The following is a 25,845-nucleotide window of genomic DNA, read 5'->3' on the forward strand; positions in this document are numbered from 1 at the left end:
TACCTTTGTGCCCAAAATGTCTTCTCTCCCTTCACATGAATGGAATGCGATGAGAAATGGACAACACTGTTACAAAGCTCCATCCACCAGGCATCGATCTGCGACTCGTGGATAGTAGATGTAGATGAAGATACGAGGCGTATTTGGAAAGTAAGGTCGGATTAGGCACGAAATGGAAACCACTGTGAAAATCCGTGCAGATGTTTTCGGCAGTGTCTGTAGTGTGCCTGTCGATCGCTTCTCGTTGCTCTTTTCACCGCAGAGTGATCACGCACAAGCATTTGGGTCTCCAGCCAAGTATGAGGATCTGGTGAGAGATTTCGCCTGAAACTATGCAGCCTGCATAACATAAATGCCATGTGTTTCTTTCTTCAAGACAATGTTCAGCCGCATTCTGCAGGGGCAACGAAGACGCTCCTGCAGCCTTTTCGGTGGGAAGTGTTTGATCACCTGGAATACATCCCTTAATTGGCTCCCTCCGTCGCTTATCTCTGCTCAAATGAACGGCCGGCTGTGAAGACAACATTTTGGCACAAGCAGCGTGTACCGTGAATTTACTTTCAAAACCTTTTCTTAATAATTTACTTTATTTACCAGCGATTCATCAAGAACATTAACACATTTCATCACACTATGTGAGCGTGGAAGTAGTTGTCAGTAGGTAACTGACGAAAACAAATCAAATTTCTTTCAACCAATGGAAATTTTATTCCTAAAAGCCTTTTTTTAACAGATTTAATATTATAATCAGAAAGCAGCCTCTAAATATCAAGTTTCAATGAAGTCAGAGGCAGGAAGAACGAATTTTTGGCTGTATGAGCTTTCAGGCTGAGAACCTTGCCACTCCCTTTTGACACAGCCGTAGTCACGACCACTCACAACAACCTCAGAAAGACTGCACTGATGCAAATCTGCAACACACCAGATTACTTCAAACTAAAAATTTTAACAGCTCACACAAGCACATAAACTATGCACCACGTAGGAGGCATGGAAATGGTACAAGACACTAATATTAAAAGATTTACTTGCCACCAAAGGTGCAACTAAATTTAAAAAGAAACTCTTACGGTGGAAGGGGCGCAACTTTATATGCTAAAATGACCATTTAAATAAAAACCAATGTAATTCAGTCTGACATAAAATATACAAGGTTGCCCAAACATACTCTGCGTTACACATATACTGCCTCTCAAGATGATAGGTAAGATAGAAATATATATCAGCAGTTCGGCCGTTACACTTCAAGCAATAAATTCGTTAACACTGAATCCGACAAATCTGACAGAGGCAGCTATTAACGTACGGCAGACAGACAGAGAGACAGACACTTACTGCCTAACAAATGCGGACGAGAGACAGACGAGCAAGCTGTGGACGAGAGACTGACCAAGAAAACAAGTAGAATTTAACAAGTAAATGAAACAACATATCACGAATCACTTCTAAGAAACTGCGATGTCTGGCGAAGACCTGGCGCACACCCACAAAACGCTCTCCCGAACCGTCCGCTGCCAGCCGCTTCAACGGACGCAGGAAGGCGCGCCGATCTCCCGTCTCACGGCGTCGCAGCTCACACCGGCCAGACCGATGTTGTGGGTTGACTCCTGTTGCTCTCGTGTCGGCCGCGAAGCTACTACCCCTCGCTATACGGCGCGGCCCACTGGACTCACATGGCGACCTCACATGCGCCGACGCTCAAGGCGGACAAGTCATCTCGTGTCTCAGTGCACGACCGACCAACCGATCGATCCAACCGCCAATGACCATTGCCTGAACAAACTCGAGCAGACTGGCGGCCTAACACATGCCATCACTCCGGACGACAACCAGACACTGACTGCCCCAGACTGACCCGGCTGACCAACTCACCGACTGGCGTGCTCACAGCGCCCCTTAAGTGCCGTGAACTGGCAACCTTTCCCCTTTCCCACCAGAAGGAGACACCAAAGCTGCGATTGTCACAGCGGCGCCACCGCCAGAATCGGAGGGCGACTGCTTCACGCTACGCGCTGCGGCGCACTCTCCAAAAGCAATTTTTACCACAGCTCACAGTGTAGAGAATTGGCGGGAAGCACAGGCGGCTGGTTTCCGTGACGATGGTACTGGAAAGTTTGTACAACGCCGCGACAAATGTCTAAGTTGGAGCAGAGACTATTTAGAGAGGTAGCCGCGAGGCGTGGCTAACTGTTGTGAATAAAAAAATTTTGTTTTTCATTGTGGTTCTTATTTTGCGACTGGTCGGACCTTTCTTTCAAAACAGCCCTTGTAATTTTCAATCAAAACTTTTTTATAGGTTCTCGCAAATTATTTCGTTCATCGGTTCAACGTTGCAACATCATTCACTGAGAGAGAGGGAGAGAGAGGCAAGAGGCAGAGGTGGGTGGGGGGGGGGGACGAGAGAGAGACAGACAGTGTTTGTAGAGTGGAGACAGCGAAATCTTTTCTAAGGGTTAAAAAGAGGTAGTTAAATAGCCTTGGTGGATAAGAACAGTACTAAGCAGAGTCCAAACCAGGCACTGGCGTCAGGACCATGGAACTGCAAGTCACTGCACACATTACATAGGTCAGTGAGCTAGGGATCCTACACCCGTGCCCACCCTTCACCATAGCCCCCTGAAATGGCTGTCTCCAGGAACGCTGAAGTGCCTGCAGTGGAGGCCATGTCTGTGTGACACCAGACTCTGCCAGTCCTGAGCTGTGCCTGCAGCGGGCGCCTCCAGAATAGTTGCGGCCACCATTTCTCCCTCCCTCCACAGAGTCTGTGGGGAAGGCCCCTACACCTGTCACACGAATATGGAATGGATGTATTCAGGATGTACGTACTCAATGCCACGCAAAGTCTCAGCTGCTTCACGCCGTGAGCTTCCACGAGAAGAATAACTATTTCCTTGGCCATGAAGCATCGTACATCCATCTGACGCACTTTGACTTAAGATATCTGTTTGTCTGAAGCGAGAAAAACAATCGCACAGACAATGGGGCGACGTCTCAAGCATCAAGGAGCATCATCACAGCGACCATTTATTCTGATTTCCTGGACGCAACAGCAGAGACAGGCAAACTGACTGTTATTTAGCCAATAAATGCACAGCACATAGGAATAGCAAGACGACGTCTTTTCGGAAGGGTCTCTGTTATCTATACAGTATCAGGATGGACCTTTCTGTGCACACGCTAGCTAAGGAGCCTAAATATTGCCAGAGCGCATTTGTCATCACTGTACAGACCCTGCACACTGCGTGACGGCGTGGGGTGCTGCTGGGCGCACAACACAACCTAGTCGCTTAGCCAGCTTTATGAACAGTATTCGGTATATTTATGATGTGGTGAGGCTAATAGCTGTGCCCTACTATAGAGGTCTACCCAATATTAACACTGCCTATCCACTCCTAACGGACCTTGTTACTGATGGTGTTTGACTGCTGGACAGCCAATAGTTTCTCCGCATCACACACCCATTAAAACATTTCATCAGTGGTAGCTTTGTGACAGCCACTCGGCACCTGCTAAGATTGAAGGAATGTAACGTATAGTCCTAACAGCGGTGGCTGACATAACCTTATCCGTCACTCAAGTGCACTTGTTCGATACCCAACTGTCAGATGTGCAAGCACTGGGCTCTAAATGTTGCACCCCGTATGAGTCCAAACCACCTTAAAATTTTATCGTATCCTCTGCTTACTATAGTTATGTACATGCTCATCCTTTTCCTGTTTCGCTATCCTTCCTGGAGTTGCCACTTTATTAGCCAGCAGTGCCAAATGATTTAACTGAGTTTGAAAATAATTACAAATTGAAACTTCCTGGTGTGCCGGACCAAGACTCGAACTCGGGACCTTTTCCTCTCGCGGGCAAGAGATATGGGGACGGGTCGTGAGTCGTGCTTGGGCAGCTCAGATGGTAGAGCGCTAGGCCGCGAAACGCAAAGTTCCCAAATTCGAGCCTCGGTCCAGAACGCAGTTTTAATATGCCAGGAAGTTTCATACCAGTCCATACTCCGCTACAGAGTGAAAATTTAACTCGGGAATTACAAATTATTTATGGAATATGTACCCTACTGAGTCCGTCTCACAGAGTATTCACTCGATCCAAACAGAACTCAGCAACAGACTTCTGAAATACAACCACACCCATTGTACAGATAATGAAGGAACGTACTGCTCGATGTTGTTTAAACTGAGGTCGATAACATATTTGCTCCAATCCAGTGCGAGCTCTCAATGAGATAGATAATGCATTCTAGCATTTCACATTCTTTGAAGTCCAATGTCTCTACAGGGTGAACGTTAACAAAACCGCCAGATTTCTGACCGGAAATGGAGCAAAGTACGTCTTATGAAAACGTGTCCAGAAATGGATGGTATGTGTGCAGCGACAACGATTCGTCCCGAAACAAAGTACAGAGCTGCATCGCATCCACATCGCAACAAATTGTTCAGAGTGGCCCCCACGGTACTGCAGGTGACATGGATAGTAACGGCTGTCACACAGGATACACATAATCGTGCTTTCGCTTACACCACAATGGCGGGCCACTTGTCCTGTTGAAACCGATCCTCCAAGTCTGGTGAACGCACAGTCCGCCGCCTGCGTCCGCCTGAAAGGCGATACGATTGGTGTCTGTGGGGCTACTTGTTTCGACAAGCCCTGCTGCCACTCGACCGCTTCCATCTGCTTGCCCGTACACAAACGCCATCTCGGCTTGTTCTCGAAAAGAATACCGTGCATTCTGCTGTTTACTGTACGCTGCGCCAATCACACAGTCTGCCACACACAGGGAACACACGGCGCGTGGTCAGAGGAACTGCCGTCAGAGCCATCTACCGTGGCAACGGTAGATTTCCGAACACATGTTCGTAGACCCCTTCTCCCTCCATTTACAGTCAGAAATCTATCCCGGCGGTTTGTCGGTTTTATTAACTTTCACCCAGTACTTTATCTCGCAGACAGATTGGATCAGCCAGCTCACATAGTGCACTCGTGACTTGACATTCTCACACCCGATAATTGGCACTCGAGATAAGCGCTAAGCTGATAAGCGCTACCTGAGTATGGTCACGCGATGACCGTGTGGAAGATAATGGTGACGTCACGCGGCCGCACCGGCCGCCGTCAGGTATATGATAGGTACGACAGGCCGCGCGTCTTCCTATACTGCCATCCAGTGGCTGCCGGGGCGTGTACTGTGCTGCGTGTGGCCAAACAGATCACTTCCCGACGTCTCTCCTTCCTGGCTCCAAGGTGAGTAAGGGCTCCGCAGGAACTGCTTGTCCTCTTTACTCTTACAGTTTCTTGATGTTTTGAGAAGGCGCTATATTACTCTGTCAGTTTACAGTTTGTCTTCCAGATAAGGTCTCAGTTTAATTTGAATCTAGTAGTTTTGTAGTTGTGAAAGGAACACAGTCTAAAGCGTGAAAAGGGTAAATCTTGGCACCGGACTGGTACTGCGAGGAGTCGATAGGCACCGTGTCCTGGTTTCCCACCATCCTTATGCTTTCCTGACCTGCGTCCACAGTATTACTGTTTTTGTATTCGAACACTTCTCTCCTTAAGCTAAAAAGCGTCACTCTTATAAACTGACGTAAGTTTAGGACAAGTATCAGAAAATAGAAAGTTATCCAGATTCAGAGCTTCATGATCTTGGGTGCAATTTTGTATGTTCTTTCAGTAAAAGACTTTTCTTAATTTCAGTAGCACACTGATTTGCACGCAAATGTCATCCAGAAAAGCAAGTGTGGCACAACTTGTTGAAAATCCTCATGCAGATATATAGAGACCCAGTTCTGCGTGCCATGTTATGTAGTGTGTCTTACACACATTGTTTAAACAGGACTGTATGGCAGAAAAACTTACACTACCGAATAGTGAAAAAGTGACAGCTGAATGATAGCACAACTCAATATATTTCCAAGGAACTCTATTAGTATATCTCGTAAAGGGACAGAAAGTGTTGGTCTAACCACAAATCTAAATGGAACCATTGATTGTACAAGCATACAAAGAAAAGAATCACCTTTATTGCAAGGAGAGGATCGACTTTCTGAAATCGTCTACACATCACCATATGGGTAAAGATCCTTGATATCACACCCTGCAGCTATTCAGCTCGATAGGCCCTCGTTTATAAGCAATCGACGAAAAAAGACTTCGAATTTAATGTGACAGTTAATAGCAGTAATAAAGTAGCGTTTCTTCTAGACTGCTTGTGTGGTATAACTGATAAAGTAAAGCCCTCATGTGTAGAAAATTTGAAGTTCAAATCTCGTTAGGTGCTTTAAATTTTGTCTCTTTTTAAATCTTTGAACATTATTTTTATTCAACTAATTTATGTGAATGCAATTATTTAATTTCTTTTTCTTCACTACATTTTAATCATTGTATGAATTTTTTTCATTTGTTCTCATTTTTTCTTTGCATCATTCTTTTTCCGCTCGCAATTTGTGTGAATGTGAATATAATAATATTTATTTATTATAAGATATAAGTATTAGAAAATGCGAATATATCGCTTCTATAACAAAAAAGATGAAATAATCTATATGCATTCATTGTGCAAAGCTGCCAAAAGTCTATTTTTCGTTATAAGATGTGTATTGTTTTGTGGTAATCATCATACAAACATTTAAAAGAAACCTAAATTCCTACTGCACCACGGACAAAATAACGCATATGAAGATTTAAACGGAAGAAAAGAGTATGAGTAAAACGAAATTCAAGCAAAATGAGCAATGAAACTAATGTGTGCAATAACATGGAAGAAAAAATACGATGATAAAAGGAAATAAATTAAATCTAAATTAAACATGATAGGATGGAAAATGAGACCAAATGAAGCAGCTAATATTATGATTAAGACGATATAACAAAGGAACAGAAATAAAGAAGTTGCATTTAAACCGGTTAACTGAATGAAAATAATGATCAGCATCATTTAGATAAAAACTTAAAAACACAAAAATTAAAGTACCTGACGAGATTACAACTCTCAAACTTCTGCACGTAAAAACCTCCCCTATCTTGTCTTTTTTTTTCATTTTGTTCGTAATTGTCAGTTTCTTTTTGTATGTATGAGTGTAACTTAACACTCGTTCATAATTGATTCTATTACTCAATTTCTTTTTTATAACAGAGGGTAGTCAGACTTCTAAAGAAATATCCATTACATCACACAACCATTCAATGGGATAGTGCATTTTTAAAGCTATTGAGTCATGCAAGATTCTAATATTTTTTCACCAATTATTTACAAATGGCGGCCCACCAGGATAAATAACTGGAGAGTGTGATACCTGGGATCTTAACCTATATCACCATACAGACGGTTTCAAAACGTCGATCTAACTGAGAGGGGAACTCCCCTTGTCAGTACTGCAACTTTTTCTTGGGCAGTTCTGCTGCATATTTCTTCTTTGCTTCTCCCACCTCCAACCATCTTGTTTCCAAAGTGAGTGAGTCAACGTCATGCACCAGCTGGTCACATACATGTACTCCAACATTGGATTTTGTCTTATGTCACTAACCATAACTTTTCATGTAGTCTCAATTTTGTGTATATTTTACTCTTTCCCCATAACTTGCCCAGTTTTAAAAAACATGAATGAAGGATCAGGTAAAACGCGCTGTGTGATCAGTGTATCCATTCGTTTCACTTATATTATCTCACGTAACTCTATTCTCTCACTTTTTAAGTAAACCTCGTTTGTATAGATAAAAAACAATTTCTGGTACTGCCCGTTCTTGCCAGACTCTTTCCCGAGTATATCTCTTAACCTGTGTAGAGCACCTAACAGTAACATTTCTCTCGGTTTTATAGAGCTTCCAAATACGTTACCAGCCTCTTAGTATATTCCGAGTTTCTTGACTACCTCAAACTTCAGTTTGTCATTAGACATACTAAACACATCCTATATATGTGGTACACCTACAAAAGCTATATTCCTTTCCATTCTTTGCTCTGTAACTAATTTTAGAACCAACATTCTAAGAACCTGGCATTAATTGTTTGAAGATCATGGTGATTATTACTTTATGATACACTCACAACTAGGCTACGCATTTCTTAAATTTGCATTTTGAAAAAGTCTTTTTTATCGCTGGGCATTGTAAATTTTCTGTCCAAATTCATGGTCAATTGTCCGTTGGACCGTGTAATGTGACCACCACCAACACTATGTGATCAAATGTATCCGGACTGCTGGCTGAAAATTACTTACAAGTTCGTGGCGCCCTCCATCGGTAGTGCTGGAATTCAGTATGGTGTTAGCCCACCTTTAACCTTGATGACAGGTGCCACTCTTGCAGGCATACGTTCAATCAGGTTCTCGAAGGTTCCTTGGGGAGTGGCTGCCCATTCTTCACGGAGTGCTTCACGGAGGAGGGGTGTCGATGTCGGTCGGTGAGGCCTGGCACAAAGTCGGCGTTCCAAAACATCCCAAAGGTGTTCTATAGGATCCAGGTCAGGACGCTGTGCAGGCATGTCCATTACAGGGATGTTGTTATAGTGTAACCACTCTGTCAAAAGCCGTGCGTTATGAATAGGTGCTCGATTGTGTTGAAAGATGCAATCACCCGTCCCTGAATTGCTCTTAAACAGTGGGAAGCAAGAAGGTGTTTGAAACATTATTGTAGGCCTGTACTGTGATAGTGCCACGCAAAACAACAAGGGGTACAAGCCCCCTCGATGGAAAGCACAACCACACCATAACATCACCACTGCCGAATTTTACTGCTGACATTACACACGCTGGCAGATGGCATTCACTGGGCGTTCGTCATACCCACACCATGCCATCGGATCGCCATATTGTGTACCGTGGTTCGTCGGTCCACACAACGTTTTTCCACTGTTCAATCGTCCAATGTTCACGCTCCTTAACCAAGCGAGGTGTCATTTGGCATATACTGGCGCGATATGTGGATTATGAACAGCCGCTCGACGATGATATAAGTTCTTACCTCCTGCCTAACTGTCATAGTACTTGCAATGGACCGTGATGCAGTTTAGAATTCTCGTGTGATGGTCTGGATAGATGTCTGCCTATTACACATTACGACCCTCTTCAACTGTCGGTGGTGTTTATGAGACGTATGACACAAGTGACACCCAATTGCCTGACAACGTTTGAAATCCATGAGCTCTGCAGAGCGCCCTATTCTGCTCTCTCAAGGTGCCTTGGCAGAATGTGGCCGCACAATGCACCTAATATGACAACGTATGTTTGTATGAGTGTCTGGATACTTCTGATAACATAGTGTACAGTGTACAGTATACAGTGAACACACACAGAAGGCTGGCAGCAGCGTTAGTTGTGGAGGGTTTATAGGGAGTGTGTAGAAGGCGAGGAAAACAACAGTCGTTGCTGATATAATGAGGAAAAAGTGATGTAGCTGTCGTCCAAAAGGGCATGATCACTCGCTTTCAGGCCAAGGGTGGAAGTATATCCGAAACGGCCGTCTAGGTTAAAGTGTATTGTGCGTGGCGGAATGGCTCTATCCAAAAGAGACGCCAAGGCAACTGTAGTGCACCAAGGGATCTAGATGATAGGGATACGTGATGGTAGCAGAGATGTGTATGGACGAATACACATGTGACTGTTGAGCAACTGACTTCTCATGAGAACCAAGGGGCTACCAACAGTGTCTCCTCATAGACCGTTCAGCGAACGCTGCTGGGTACGGGCCTCTGCAGCAGGTACCTGGTTCACTGCTGTTCATCGGCGACGAAGGCTGGAATCTGGACGCCAATACTGCAACTGAACGCCCACTGAGTAGCGACAGGTGGCATTTTGAGGTGAATTACTTTATATCCTCGAACAGGTTGAAACGTCTGCAATCAAACACCCTGTAACACTTGTCAGGAGGGTCCGGGCCAGAGTAGTGGGCGTTGTGGTCACGAGGAATGTTTTCAAGGCAATCCGTGAACTGAACGATCTTGTCGTTCTGGAAGGAACAATAGATCAACACAAGTATGTGTCTACCCTTTGGGACCTTGTCCACCCCTACATGCAGTATCTTGTTCTCGGCACAATAGCTTTTATTGGCAGATCAATGCAACGCATCACACAGTTTGCTCGTAACAGGATGAGTTTCTTACTCCCCTGGTCACGAAACTCCCTGGATTTAAACTCAATCGAGAAGCCGTGGGGCCATCTCGATCTTGACGTTGATACCTTCCAGGATGTTATTACCTTCCAGGACGTTGATACCTTCCAGGACGTTGATACCTTCCAGGACGCTGATACCTTCCAGGACGTTAATACCTTCCAGGACGTTGATACCTTCCAGGACGTTGACACCTTCCAGAACCTTGCTGACTCCCTTCCTGCATGTCTCGCAGTGGTCTGCAGTGCCAAAGCTAGTTATTGACGCTTTCGGTAGGTGGTAACGTTACTCTGACTGGACAGTGTATGTTGCACATTAGTAGATAACCGGATTTCCGTTCCTCCTGCTTTTATGAATTTGTCAGTAATATTGTCTATTACCAAGTCTCTGTTTTTCCTCAGGTTTTTCAGGGCAAGTTCAAATTCCAGTTTTAAAATTAATGCACCAACGAGTCGTATGGTTTCATACCTGTAATTGCAACAAATGAAATGTGATTCAAATTCCCATTTAAAGGATACCCCCACGCTTCTAATGCAGTGATTAAAGATACTGAGTATCAGCTCCAACTGAGATTTTCTTCAGTCAGAGTTTGACGTTGTAACTCAGGACTTGTAGCAATAGGAATTATCTCATTACGACTACCAGCTGTCACTTTGTGGTGGTTCGACAACAATTAAAGAGCAATATCACATATGTTAGTAAAGGGCGGGACACCTTCTCTATGACTGTATCATGTATACCGCCCTTTGTATGGTTCTGGTGTCATCTTGTGACAGGAGTATTGAGAATATGCTGCGGTCTGGTTATGTATGCTACGCCAACATAAAGTTTACCACAAATGCACCCTAGCCTTTACTAGCACATCGTTGATCCCCAGCGTCAACTAACTGTTGCATGGTTACATGCAGGACTAGCGCTTAAGACCAGAGTAATACAGATTTCAGTGTTGGGACATCGTTATTTTTTTAAATAACTGGAGAAATCAGGAGGATAACTAGTTGAATAAAGTCCCAGTGTAGTTCTTCCTCGCCTTGTCAGTATTGTGCTAGATCTCGACTTCGAAAGTTTTCTTGTCTGTAACTGTAGAAAGGGATTAAGGAAATGAGATCTGGAGCCGTTCCAGGGCTTGTTCAGACGAAATACATAGAAACAAAGAGGAATTTCTTTAACCGGTACAGGATGTGTCGGTAACTATTGCCACCAAGAACAACTCCAAAGGTATGTTAGGAACGGATAACTTTGTGTGACAAAAGTTGCATGGGACAACAGGGGTCATAATATGACGTCGGTTTTTTGTTGCTTGGTGGGGTCGCTTCAGACATATGAAGCTCAACTTCGTTTTTTTTTTTTTTTAAGTGCGATGCTACAGTTTGGTACTTATTTTCTGATAGCAGCTATCGAAACGAATCTAATGATGTTTAACAGTAAGGTCTTTGAAGGTCAACGAAGGTCACAAAGGTAGCATGAACGTCCATTTACAGAAGCTGTTCGCAGTGATGACCATTGGTATCAATGAAGTGCTGCAATCTTCTTATGACAGAGTGAGTGGTATTCCTTATCACTTCAGCACTTATCGAAGCACATGCTCTGACAATTCTCTCTTGCATATCTTCATGTGTAGTTGGAATATTTCTTTATACACAGTGTTTTTTAGGAATCCTCACAAGAAAAAATCCAGAGGCGTCAAGTCTGGCGAACGAATGCGTCCAATCCAACGATTGGGGAGATGTCTCTGCACCGCATTTCTAGCCATCAGCGAAAATTGTGCTGGACACCCATCGTGTTGCTTTCACCTTCTGTTCGTTATTCCTAAAGCTATTTCTTCCAACAACAGACCTAATGTTTCTTGCAGGAATGTGGTGTACTTCCTACCATTATGATTATCTTCGATCAAATAGGGGCCTATAATTCTGCCATCCAGAAGCCCACACCATACATTCAATGAGCATGGTTTTTGGTGTACAACTTGCCACAGCCAACGTGGATTTTCAGTTGCCCAGTAATGCATATTATGCAAATTAACATTTCCGTAGTTCATGAATGTAGCCTCGTCAGTAAATAAAATGAAATTAATAAATGTATCATCCCTCTTAATCTGAAGTTGAGCCCATCGCCAGAATTCAGTGCAACGCATACGACCTGTACCAGATAAATCTTGGCGGAGACTGATATGGTAAGGATAATATTTATGGAACTGCAGAACACGAGCAACACTACTCTGTCTCATGGCAGATACTCTCGCGATTTGACACGAGGTAACACAAGGATCTCGAACCACAGTGGCAAGAGTGCCTATTTCCGTTTCCTCGTTAGTAACTTTCCTCTGTCGGATGTGTTTGCGACGCATTAAAGATGCAGTTCTCAATTTATCATACACATATTTAAATGTATAACGTGTAGAGTGAATACCTTCAGGATATCTTTCAGCTTATAAGTCTCTAGCTGTCACTGAATTTCGATGGCATTGTCCGTAAATGAGAAGCATATCGACTTGTTCTTCAGAGGAATACATCATTCACATTCGCTTGATTCGGCGATACTAGTCTTACCGTTTCTATTAGTATTGTATTGCGAAACAGTCGAAATGTTTACATGTCAGTGGCACGTTAGATGGATACACCATAGTCGGCGAATATTTACAATTTTCACAATATCCGAGAGAGAATTGTCAGAGCACGTGCTTCAGTAAGTGCCAATGTGATAAGGAATACCACTCAATTAAGAAGATCTGTATTGATACCACTGGTCATCACTTCGAACACTTTCTGTAAATGCCACCTTTTTCAGCTTTGTTGACATTCAAAGACCTTACTGTTACAAATCATTGATCTCGATATCTGGTATCAGAAAATAAGTACCAAACTATAGCATCCTGCTTCAAAAAACATTGTTGACCATCAAATCACTGACACGATCCCATCTAGCAGAAAAAGACCCCTGTCATCCCATGCAGCTTTTGACCCTCAAACTTTTCAGCTCCTGTCATACTGTCGCAATTATTGTAGGTGGCAATCGTTAGTGAGTGACCCTGCAGATTTACAGTTACTCATCATTTTGCCAGAGACGTGATATATTGTTGCAGTTGATGTGTAAGAGAGAGTATTTACCAACTTCTGCTTCGTACAGATATGCGTGTGGCTCATGTAGATGTAGAGAGGGTGGTGTGTAACGGAAAGGGCTGGCCAGTGATACTGTGTTTCAGAATCATCCACAATGGAGGCAGTTAAGGACATTAAGGAGACAGTGGCCGTGGACCTGGGTGCCCTGCTGGACGCGGGCGATGGTGCCATAGTCACTTTGGTGGCGGGCGGCACGCGGCTGGTGGCTCACAGGGCCGTCCTCACAGCGAGGAGCCCCGTCTTCGCCGCCATGTTTGGCCACGACACGCTGGAGGCCAGCAGCGGCCAGGTGGCCATCCCTGACGTGGAGGGCCCCGTTCTGCGCCAGCTGCTGGCCTACCTCTATACCCGGCAGGCCCCCCAGCTGCCAGGCATGGCCGCCCAAATGCTGGCCGCCGCTGACAAATACGGATTGCCGGACCTGAAAGCTGACTGTGAGCGGCACGTGGCAGCGCAGCTAGATGTGGAGACGGCAGCGGCCACCGCAGTGCTGGCGGTGAGGCACTCATGCCCCGATCTGGCTGCGACCGCAGTCGCCTTCATAAGGGCCCACGACTACCTGGTGATGGCGACGCAGGGCTGGGCAGACGCAGTGGTGAATCAGCCCAAAGACGTGCTCGAAGTGAGTCGTCTGCTTGCACAGCCACCACACAGTACCAGGTAAGCACTAGACATGCCAGCCGCCAGTGTCTCTTAATACTGTGTGTGTGTGTGTGTGTGTGTGTGATGCCAAGCATATAATGTCTACAGTGTTCCCTTACATGTGTTTCTGCTCCAAAATAATCAATATCAATGGCCTTGCTGATAGCTGTCAATAGTATCAACATAACAGCTTTATTCAGTATCTAAATTTAATGACACTATGTAATCAAAAGTATCTGGACATCCCAAAAAACATACATTTTTCATATTATGTGCTTCGTGCTGCCACCCACTGCCAGCTACTACATATCAACGACCTCAGATACTGTGAGAGAGCAGAATGGGGCGCTCCGCAGAACTGTGTGTGAAATCTTATGAGACTTAGCTGACAAGGTCATCAGTCCCTAAGCTTACACACTACTTAACCTAAATTATCCCAAGGACAAACACACACACACACACACCCATGCCCGAGGGACGACTCTAACCTTCGCCAGGACCAGCCGCACAGTCCTTGACTGCAGCGCCCTAGGCCGCTCGGCTGATCCCACCCGGCTCCGCAGAACTCAAAACTTCGAATGCAATCAGGCGATGGTGTGTCACTTGTGTCATACGTCTGTACGTGACATTTCCACACTCCGAAACATCCCTCGGTCCACTGTTTCCACTGTGATATTGAAGTGGAAACGTGACAGGACACGTAGAGCACAAAAGCGTACAGGCCGACCACGTCTGTTGACTGACAGAGAACGCCGATAGTCGAAGAGGGTCATAATGCCTAATAGGCAGACAACTATCCAGACCATCACACAGGAAATCCAAACTGCATCAGGATCCACTGCAAGTACTGTGACAGTTAGGTGGGAGGTGAGAAAACTTGGATTTCATGGTCGAGCGGCTGTTCGTAAACCACACATCACTCCGCTAAACGCCGAACGGCGCCTCCCTTGGAGTAAGGAACATAAACATTCGACGATTGAACCGTGGAAAAATGTTGTATGGAGTGAAGAATCACGGTACACAGTGTGGCGATCCGATTGCAGGGTGTGTGTAGGGCGACTACCTGGTCAACGTCATCTTCCAGCATGTGTAGTGCCAAAAGTAAAATTCCGAGGTGTTGGTGTTGTGGTGTGGTCGTGTTTTTCATGGAGGGGACTTGCACAACTAGTTGTTTTGCGTGGCACAATTACACCATACCCTACATTGATGTTTTAAGAGCCTTCTTGCTTCCCACTGTTGAAGAGCAATTGTGGGATGGCGGTTGCATCTTTCAACATGATCGAGCACCTGTTCATAACGCAAGGCCTCTAGTGGACTGGTTACACGACAATAACATCCCTGTAATGGGCTGGCCTGCACAGAGTCCTGACCTGAATCCTATAGAACCCCTTTGGGATGTTTTGGAACTCCGACTTCATGCCAGGCCTCACCGACCGACATCGACACCCCTCCTGAGTGCATCACTCCATGAACAATGGGCTGCCATTCCCCAAGAAACCTTCCAGCACCTGATTGAACGTATGCCTGCTAGTGTGGAAGCTGTGATCAAGGCTAAGGTTAGGCCAACACCATACTGAATTCCAGCATTGCCGACGGAGGGCACCACGAATTTGTAAGTCATTTTCAGCCAGGTGTCTGGATATTTTTGATCACATAGTGTATATTGTAAACGGTCCTATCACACTTCCCTGTGGTACTCCGGGTATTAACTTTACATCGGTCGGTTTTGTTCCCTTAAGAGCGACGTGTCGTCACTGTCAGGGCAGCCCTGAGGAAGGCCACTTGCAATTGTGGCCGAAACGTCGAACAATATTGTATATATACACTCCTGTAAAATTGAAATAAGAACACCATGAATTCATTGTCCCAGGAAGGGGAAACTTTATTGACACATTCCTGGGGTCAGATACATCACATGATCACACTGACAGAACCACAGGCACATAGACACAGACAACAGAGCATGCACAATGTCGGCACTAGTACATTGTATATCCACCTTTGGCAGCAATGCAGGCTGCTATTCTCCCATGAAGACGATCGTAGAGATGCTGGATGTAGTCCTGTGGAACGGCTTGCCATGCCATTTCCACCTGGCGCCTCTGTTGGACCAGCGCTCGTGCTGGACGTGCAGACCGCGTGAGACGACGCTTCATCCAGTCCCAAACATGCACAATGGGGGACAGATCCGGAGATCTTGCTGGCCAGGGTAGTTGACTTACACCTTCTAGAGGTCGTTGGGTGGCACGGGATACATGCGGACGTGCATTGTCCTGTTGGAACAGTAAGTCCCCCTTGCCGGTCTAGGAATGGTAGAACGATGGGTTCGATGACGGTTTGGATGTACCGTGCACTATTCAGTGTCCGCTCGACGATCACCAGTGTGTACGGCCAGTGTAGGAGATCGCTCCCCACACCATGATGCCGGGTGTTGACCCTGTGTGCCTCGGTCGTATGCAGTCCTGATTGTGGCGCTCACCTGCACGGCGCCAAACACACATACGACAATCATTGGCACCAAGGCAGAAGCGACTCACATCGCTGAAGACGACACGTCTCCATTCGTCCCTCCATTCACGCCTGTCGCGACACCACTGGAGGCGGGCTGCACGATGTTGGGGCGTGAGCGGAAGACGGACTAACGGTGTGCGGGACCATAGCCAAGCTTCATGGAGACGGTTGCGAATGGTCCTCGCCGATACCCCACGAGCAACAGTGTCCCTAATTTGCTGGGAAGTGGCGGTGTGGTCCCCTACGGCACTGCGTAGGATCCTAAGGTCTTGGCGTGCATCCGTGAGTCGCTGCGGTCCGGTCCCAGGTCGACGGGTACGTGCACCTTCTGCCGACCACTGGCGACAACATCGATGTACTGTGGAGACCTCACGCCCCACGTGTTGAGCAATTCGGCGGTACGTCCACCTGGCCTCCCGCACGCCCACTATACGCCCTCGCTCAAAGTCCGTCAACTGCACATACGGTTCACGTCCACACTGTCGTGGCATGCTACCAGTGTTAAAGACTGCGATGGAGCTCCGTATGCCACGGCAAACTGGCTGACACTGACGGCGGCGGTGCACAAATGCTGCGCAGCTAGCGCCATTCGACGGCCAACACCGCGGTTCCTGGTGTGTCCGCTGTGCCGTGCGTGTGATCATTGCTTGTACAGCCCTCTCGCAGTGTCCGGAGCAAGTATGGTGGGTCTGACACACCGGTGTCAATGTGTTCTTTTTTCCATTTCCAGGAGTGTACAATGCAGTCAACAGCGCCGAAAAATTTTATTGGAAGAGGCAGTGGCGTATAATGTTTGCAGCCTGGGCAAGAGAGTGTGCATTTATTACTCTGTGTGCTGTGCAGGCCACTTTAGGCTTCTTGATGTGCAGTACTCTTCATTGCTGTTTGCTGTCTCTGCTACTGCTGGCAGTGTGGTAGTTACAAACAGCGACTTGCCGCATAACAGGTAATGCAGTACGCTGCAGCACCGTTCAAACGTAGCAGAAATGTGTTGAGTATATTCCATTACCGATGTTACCACACTGGAAATTCTGCCCCTTGGAAATCCTAAGTGTATTAGAGCAGACATCTATACTAATGACTATTATACGAGTACTACAGTTTTGTAAGTTTTGCATTTTTCTTTCGCTTTCTTGATAGCTGGACGCAATATGCTTACAAAGTCCTTTATTCTCCCCAAGCAGTGTAGGGAAATTAGATATGATTTCCAAGAAATAACATGTGTTTGACAGTCAGAACATGTGAGGAAGGCATCCAGTAAGGAAGGTAACATAAGCAAATGTGAAAGAGGATGTAGCAACTTACCATCTGACAAGATAGCAAAACAAGTCCCAACAAAAACACACCAACTTCAGGAATTTCCACACGCTGCTGGGCGTCCCTTACACATTTACTTCCCCTTTCTGGCCAGTCTTTCCTCCGAACAGCTGCTGTACTTTGGTACAGGCGTCCAAAGTCTGCCTTCTTGAAGTTCTTCATAGTTTTACTGAACGCTGGGTGATGAATTACGTTATTAGATACACAATGTCTCACATTCAAAATACTCTCTATAAAGTCTACTGCATAGTAACTTTCACGAATTTACACTATTTTTCAAACATGTTTAAATATTTATAAAGTTGTCACTAAGCTGCTTTAAAAACGGGAACTGTCTTTGCGGTAACACTGACTACAGTGCATGGCGTGTTTCTCATTTAGTTGTACCTTGTGCTGTAAACCACTCAGCCTCAATCACGTCTGTTCACTGTAGTGTAACATGAGTATGAACGTTTAGTACAGAATACCTGTCTTTTCAAGATATCCTACTGCAAACACATTACCTTTAAATCTATCTGTGTTATTCACAAGTAAAGTTTGGAAATGTTATTCACAACTGAAGTACCGATATACACTCCTGGAATTGGAAGAAAGAACACATTGACACCGGTGTGTCAGACCCACCATACTTGCTCCGGACACTGCGAGAGGGCTGTACAAGCAATGATCACACGCACGGCACAGCGGACACACCAGGAACCGCGGTGTTGGCCGTCGAATGGCGCTAGCTGCGCAGCATTTGTGCACCGCCGCCGTCAGTGTCAGCCAGTTTGCCGTGGCATACGGAGCTCCATCGCAGTCTTTAACACTGGTAGCATGCCACGACAGCGTGGACGTGAACCGTATGTGCAGTTGACGGACTTTGAGCGAGGGCATATAGTGGGCATGCGGGAGGCTGGGTGGACGTACCGCCGAATTGCTCAACACGTGGGGCGTGAGGTCTCCACAGTACATCGATGTTGTCGCCAGTGGTCGGCGGAAGGTGCACGTGCCCGTCGACATGGGACCGGACCGCAGTGACGCACGGATGCACGCCAAGGCCGTAGGATCCTACGCAGTGCCGTAGGGGACCACACCGCCACTTCCCAGCAAATTAGGGACACTGTTGCTCCTGGGGTATCGGCGAGGACCATTCGCAACCGTCTCCATGAAGCTTGGCTACGGTCCCGCACACCGTTAGGCCGTCTTCCGCTCAAGCTCCAACATCGTGCAGCCCGCCTCCAGGCGTGAATGGAGGGACGAATGGAGACGTGTCGTCTTCAGCGATGAGAGTCGCTTCAGCCTTGGTGCCAATGATGGTCATATGCGTGTTTGGCGTCGTGCAGGTTTGCGCCACAATCAGGACTGCATACGACCGAGGCACACAGGGCAAACACCTGGCATCATGGTGTGGGGAACGATCTCCTACACTGGCCATACACCACTGGTGATCGTCGAGCGGACACTGAATAGTGCACGGTACATGCAAACCGTCATCGAACCCATCGTTCTACCATTCCTAGACCGGCAAGGGGGACTTGCTGTTCCAACAGGACAATGCACGTCCGCATGTATCCCGTGCCACCCAACGAGCTCTAGAAGGTGTAAGTCAACTACCCTGGCCAGCAAGATCTCCGGATCTGTCCCCCATTGAGAATGTTTGGGACTGGATGAAGCGTCGTCTCACGCGGTCTGCACGTCCAGCACGAACGCTGGTCCAACTGAGGCGCCAGGTGGAAATGGCATGGCAAGCCGTTCCACAGGACTACATCCAGCATCTCTACGATCGTCTCCATGGGAGAATAGCAGCCTGCATTGCTGCGAAAGGTGGATATACACTGTAGTAGTGCCGACATTGTGCATGCTCTGTTGCCTGTGTCTATGTGCCTGTGGTTCTGTCAGTGTGATCATGTGATGTATCTGACCCCAGGAATGTGTCAATAAAGTTTCCCCTTCCTGGGACAATGAATTCACGGTGTTCTTATTTCAATTTCCAGGAGTGTAGTACTACAACTGATATAGTACCATACACACACACACACACGCGCACACACACACACACACACACACACATAGTGTTATCCATGGTACAACAGTAATTTACTGAAACTTGTTAATACCGAAAGTCACTGTCCATGCATATGCTCCATCACAAAAGTTATCGCTAGAGATTCTTGCAGTGCGAGCCACTAGTGGCCCAGCGCGTCATCGGGAACAATGGCTCTGAGCACTATGGGACTTAACTTCTGAGGTCATCAGTCCCCTAGAACTTAGAACTACTTAAACCTAACTAACCTACGGACATCACACACATCCATGCCCGAGGCAGGATTCGACCCTGCTACCGTAGCAGTCCCGCGGTTCCGGACTACAGTGCCTAGAACCGCACGGCCACTGCGGCTGGCTGACATTGGGAAAGAAAACACAAAATTTTGAAACGAAGGGAAGAGCTGACAGATCTCATATCGCTGGCAACTCATTTGTTTACTTCTCAGAAACGGTTTTTGAACGCCCAAATAGTGAGTTTTAAAATGTGCCAGAAGAGAGAATAAGTAATTAAAAAACTGTCTGAGACATGCTTAGCACGGTAAATATTGTAACCGTCTCGGTGTGTATCGAAAGCCACAAATGTACCGCATCATGCCTCAGTAAATAGCGTTCCGAACTGTAGTTGTAGCCCTTGGGCGGACTGACAAAGACATGTCACTGACAGTTACGGTCTCTCTGTATCTCCTCCATGTCTGAAAAACATTGGTTTGGTTCACTCCATGACTTCTTGTTGAGAGCCCTTCCTGCCGCAAAGTAAGAATGCGGACGCAATTGAACCACGGTATTGACCGCCTAGGCATGGTTGAACACGAGCCGTGTACCTCCTTCCTGATGGAATGACTTGAACTGATCGGCTGCTGGACCCCCTCCGTCTAAATAGGCGATGCTCATGCATGTTTGTTTACATCTTTGGGGGAGAGAGGAGGGGGGGGGGGTTCAGTGACATCTCTGAACAGTCAAAGGGACTGTGTCTGTGATACAATATCCATAGTCAACGTCTAACTTCCAGAGTTCTGCGAACCAGGTTGACGCATATGTTCATAGACGTCATGTTCCGAAACTACCAAGATTGTCATTCAGTAATTGAAGAGACAAATTGATCTGGAGAAAACAGGTTTATATTTACATAACAATACTTTTTCTACTTTTCAAAATAACCCCCTTGAACATTTATGAACTTGTTCCAACGGACAACAAGCTTTTTTATTCTGGTAACAAAGAACCCTTTATCTTGATGTTTGAATCAATTTCTCACAAACTTTTCCACGTCCTTGTTGTACCAGAACCTCATCCCACGTAATGCCTCCTTCAGTGCACTAAACAAATGTAAATCACTAGGTGCTAAATTAGGACTGTAAGGGGTATGAGGCAGGACTTTCAAGCCCATTTTCTCGATGGTTTCACGGTTTAGTTGAGCAATACGACGACGTCCGTTGTTTTGCTGGAGAACCACACCTCTCCTCTAAGATCCACGATGTCTCTTGACCTTGTCTAAAAGCAATCCCAGGAGTAGACCTGTTGGATGTTCATTGTAAGGTACTCTTCGAGATAATCACAAAAAAACTGGACCTTCACCATCCTAAAACACCAGTCAACATGACTTTTCCTGCTGATGCTTGGGTTTCCACTCCGTGCTTTGTCTTTTCGATTCTGGCTCATAATAGTGAACCCAAGTTTCATCAAAAGCTAAAATTTTGTTGAGGAACCTCTCACTTTCTCTTTCATAACGTTCCTTCCGCTCTGTTCACACTCTCAACCTCATTTCCTTGTGTAGACGCGTCAACCACCCTTGGGATCCATCTTGCACATTCTTTGCAGTACTTCAGCTTATTAGAGATAATGTTATGAACTGTACCAGTACTAACATGAGCCTTATCAACTATCATTTCCACAGTCACGCGGCGGTCGGCACGAATAATGTCATCAATTCGAGTTTGAAGTGAGGGAGTTGAAACGGCAACTGGTCGGCCAGAACGGTGTTCGTCGGTCACTGAATCACGACCGTTTTTGGACTGCAATACCCACTTGTAAAAATTTGCACGATTCATATGACCTTCAGCGTAAACTTTAGACATTCTACAGTATATTTTCAGGGATTTCTTGCCTTCAGTAAGTAATAAACAAATAACAGAACGTTCAGCTGATGTGGATTTTCAAGCGGACTCTCCACCTTGAAATGTATTTTTGTGATTATGAACAAAACAATGTTGATACATCAGCTGATCAGGGCTCATCCCAGTGATGTGAACTTAAAGCCATAGAAGTACCAAACTTTCCCTACTAACAATTCTTTCCCCAGACTAATTTGTGTCTTTAATAATTGGATCACCCTCGTAGCCATGCGGTCTTGGCGCCTTGTAACGGTCCATGCAACTCCCCGTCGTAGGTGCGAGTCCTCCCTCGGGCATGGCTGTGTGTGTTGTTGTAATGTAAAAATATAAAAACAGTGATATATAAAAAATATACGACAGTCTGCCAATGTAATCGTATTCTTAATCACTCAATAGTAGCGGTTGAAAACACTTTTCTGAAAATGACCTAACCTTTAAGTTAGTCCAACACTGATCAGTAATTAATAAACTAGCTCAGTTCTTAGGGAAGCTACGTAAACGTCAACAATTGCTTGTCTTTCACTTCTTTACCATGCACCACAGATATTATTCCGGACTCGTGAGAAGTTGTAAGCCTATTGCAGCAGAGAATATTTCACAAGTGTTCGATGTAAACTACTGTAGTACGTAACTTAATATTGTGATTTCGTCTCGATTCCCCAATACAAGATAACAAGAGTAGCATCTACAAATGAAATCCTATAAAGGAACTGGTATCCTGTGACCAGAGCTTTTCTGCCCGGGATGTTATCTCCTTATATAAAGAACACCTGTAAGTAAAATTGCTAAATTATTATCAGCGGCCGCCGGGCTCGTAGGATCTGAAAGAAAGTTAATTATCCTTACCGACGGCACGTCTCGTAGATGAGCTAAAAGAAAAATGTTAAAGAGTTTCTAAGATGGCGCCTAACAACGAAAATTCTTTGTTAAGGCCCGTATCTACATAGGACAATCCAGGTGTCTGATTACAAGTTGATTGACTGCATACACAAATTCTTTTAAAAAATAACCATTATATTTTTTCTGGTTTTAAGTACAACTTACATATTAGCTGGTACAGCAAGATGAGCTTTACACAAGCTCTCTTAGGTCCGAATCCAAGCGGATAAGACAAGCGACTGACAAAGGAAGGATAGTTCATGCATAGAAGCGCAAGAGTCCATGGAATAACACGTCCATTGTAGTTCTATCTCTTCTTCCTTGGCGTATCTTGTCGGTTTTTTATAAAATTTATCGTGATGTTTAGTTTACATTTTTTTTAAACCCTAGAACACCCAGGAGAAACAGTACATTGTCCATAGTGTAAGTTAGTTTAAGATTAAGTCGTGTGTAGGCTAATGGACCGATGACCTCTGCAGTGTGATCCCATAAGACCTTACCAAAGATTTTCAAATTTGACCCTCGTGTCTAGCCAGTTTAGATGTGCAGTTTCATTTTCAGGCAGCTCAATGTTTATGATGTCTTACCTCCTGAAGTAAGTACCGTACACTGACATAAATTGGCAGATACACTCAGTGATACTTGTGGCTACTGCCTACAAGATGTGTAGTGAATAGAGTCAACAGAAAAGAACTAATAAATTAAAACTTCATGTATTACATGGCAGCGTCTTACGCGTCATAGTATTTGACGCCATGCCTCCTGAACGATATCTCGTAAAATGATACAGTTTTGCTATTACAACCTGTGGTTTATGTGGCTGCCGTCTGTGAAATGTGTTGTGAACAAAGTTCACAGTAAAGAAGTAATAAAATAGAACGCCCTGCATGATGTGGCCGTTTTTCACAAATATCAGTGTTTATGGTGTCACAAGTCCTGAACTGTGTGTCGTACAATGCTATAATTTTGCTGATCAATTCAGTTGAATATGTGATCGCTGTCAACAAAATGTGTAGCGAATTAAGTCGGTAGTACTGAAATAATAAATTAAAAAGCCATGCTTGACACGACAGTTTTGTTGAATGAGAAGCGAAAACGTTGCGAATGATAAACTTCCTTCCTTTTATAATTTTTTTAGGGATCAACAGCGAGAGAAAGTTTATTAAGTGTTTGATATTAATTAAAAAGTTTGATACAGGTCACTAATTGCTCTTGGTCTGATATAATGTATGAATACAGTATGGACACTCTCGCGTCGTGGGACACACTGTATTTCACCCTTACACCAACCTCTCTGATAGGTACATATGTATACAAGGTCGTCTATGTGTTAATTATCTCCATACCAAGTTTCTTCCAAATCCGTCCAGCTGTTTCAGCGTGAAGCAGCAACAAACAGACTAAATTATACATACTCAAAAACTATCGCAAGTATAATATGTATAAGATAATCACGCACCAACGCGAGCACTCTTCAGTGGTTACCACTTAGCATCCACAAATTGGCCAATTTATTCTCTCTGGAAAATGATGAAGCTGACTTGCACAGCTTTCTGCGTAGAGTCAGCCTTTACGGAAATGCCCACTGCGTTATGTAAACTCATTGTCATTATTTTCATCCATGCGGACTACTTCACTCTTCAGGAAATTTCGTGATCACAGTCTGATACATAACAATGAGAATGCGTACAACAATTAAACGTAATTTGTAATTTCACTGGAGTCACAACATCAAAAGTCGGGTATAAATGTACTTGCATATTGTCTCTGCTAGCTTTACTGGTTTCTCTCACACCATCAGTCGGGTAATACTCAACATTCGCCTGTTCAATGAAAGGCCCATTGCCAGTGTGAAGCAAATTTATTTACTGGGTAAAGTTTCAATTTCTGTGAGATATATAGAAAAGTCCATGGGAAACGAAAAACTATTTACGTGTTTGGGGTAAACCGTTTTATTTTTCGACATAGTCTCCTTTTAGGCTTATACACTTCGTCCAACGCTGTTCTAATTTGTTGATCCCTTCCGAATAATAGGAATTGTCCAAGTCTGTAAGATAGCTATTAGTTGCTGCAGTCACCTCCTCGTTTGAATAAAATCTTTGTCCAGCCAGCTATTTCTTCAAATTGGGGAACAAGTAGTAGTGCGAGCCAAGTCTGGAGAATAGGGGGAATGTGAAAGACTTGGAATCCTATTTCCAATAATTTCGTGACCACAACTTCTGAGATGTGTGCTAGTGCATTGTCGTGATGGAAAAAGTTTTTTTTGTGGTCCAATTGCCGGCATTTTTCTTGCAGCTCGGTTGTCAAACAGTCCAATAACGATGAATAATATGCACCTGTAATAGTTTTACCCTTTTTCAGATAGTCTATAAGCATTATCCCGTTCGAATCCTAAAAGACAGTCTCCATAACCTTTCCGGCCGAACGAATGGTTTTCGCCTTTTTTGGTGCAGATGATCCCTTGGTAACCCATTGTTCAGATTGTTGTTTGGTCTCAGGAGTGCAGCAATGTATCCATGTTTCATCCACAGTGACGAAGCGACGCTTAAGTCCTGCAGATTCTTCCTCAACAGCTACAAATCATCCTTGCAACACTTCACACGATTCCGTTTTTTGTCAAGCGTGAGCAATAGCGGAACCCATCTTGCGGATAGCTTTCTCATGTCCAAATGTTTATGTAAAATATTATGTACCCGTTCATTCGAGATGCCCACACCATTAGCAATCTCACTCACCTTAACTGTTCTGTCATCCATCACCATATCATGGATTTTATCATAGATTTCTGGAGTCATAACCTCCACAGGGCGTCCAGAACATTCAGCATCACTTGTGGTCCTATGGCCACTTCGAAAATTTTGAAACCATTTACAAACTGTTCTAATCGAAGGTGCAGAGTCAGCGCAATGTTCATCAAGCTTCTCTTTAGTCTCCTGAGGCGTTTTGCCTTTCATAAAGTAATGTTTAATCACCACTCGAATTTCTTTTTTGTCCATTTTTTGACAATTACTCGACTTAAAGAAGATTCACAAGAATGCCAAACATATAGACAAATATGGCTGAAGCTTCGTGGTCGATGGTTCCAAAGATGCTACTAACTTAACATGACCTCGATACGCGCCGGTGGTGCCATC

At 45.0% G+C, this 25,845-nt stretch overlaps 1 protein-coding gene across 1 annotated transcript in view; it reads left to right on the forward strand.

Annotated features, from left to right (window-relative positions):
* The first annotated feature begins 5,065 nt into the window (after positions 1–5,065).
* Positions 5,066–25,845, forward strand: part of LOC124719771 (ankyrin repeat and protein kinase domain-containing protein 1-like) — a 38,546-nt gene continuing 17,766 nt past the window's right edge. Inside the window, exon 1 of the mRNA XM_047244969.1 lies at positions 5,066–5,244. Coding sequence (XP_047100925.1) covers positions 5,066–5,244 — 179 coding nt within the window. The remainder of the gene's footprint in view (positions 5,245–25,845) is intronic.

This window comes from Schistocerca piceifrons, chromosome 11 (genome assembly GCF_021461385.2).
Source record: "Schistocerca piceifrons isolate TAMUIC-IGC-003096 chromosome 11, iqSchPice1.1, whole genome shotgun sequence".
Taxonomy (NCBI): Eukaryota; Metazoa; Arthropoda; class Insecta; order Orthoptera; family Acrididae; genus Schistocerca; species Schistocerca piceifrons.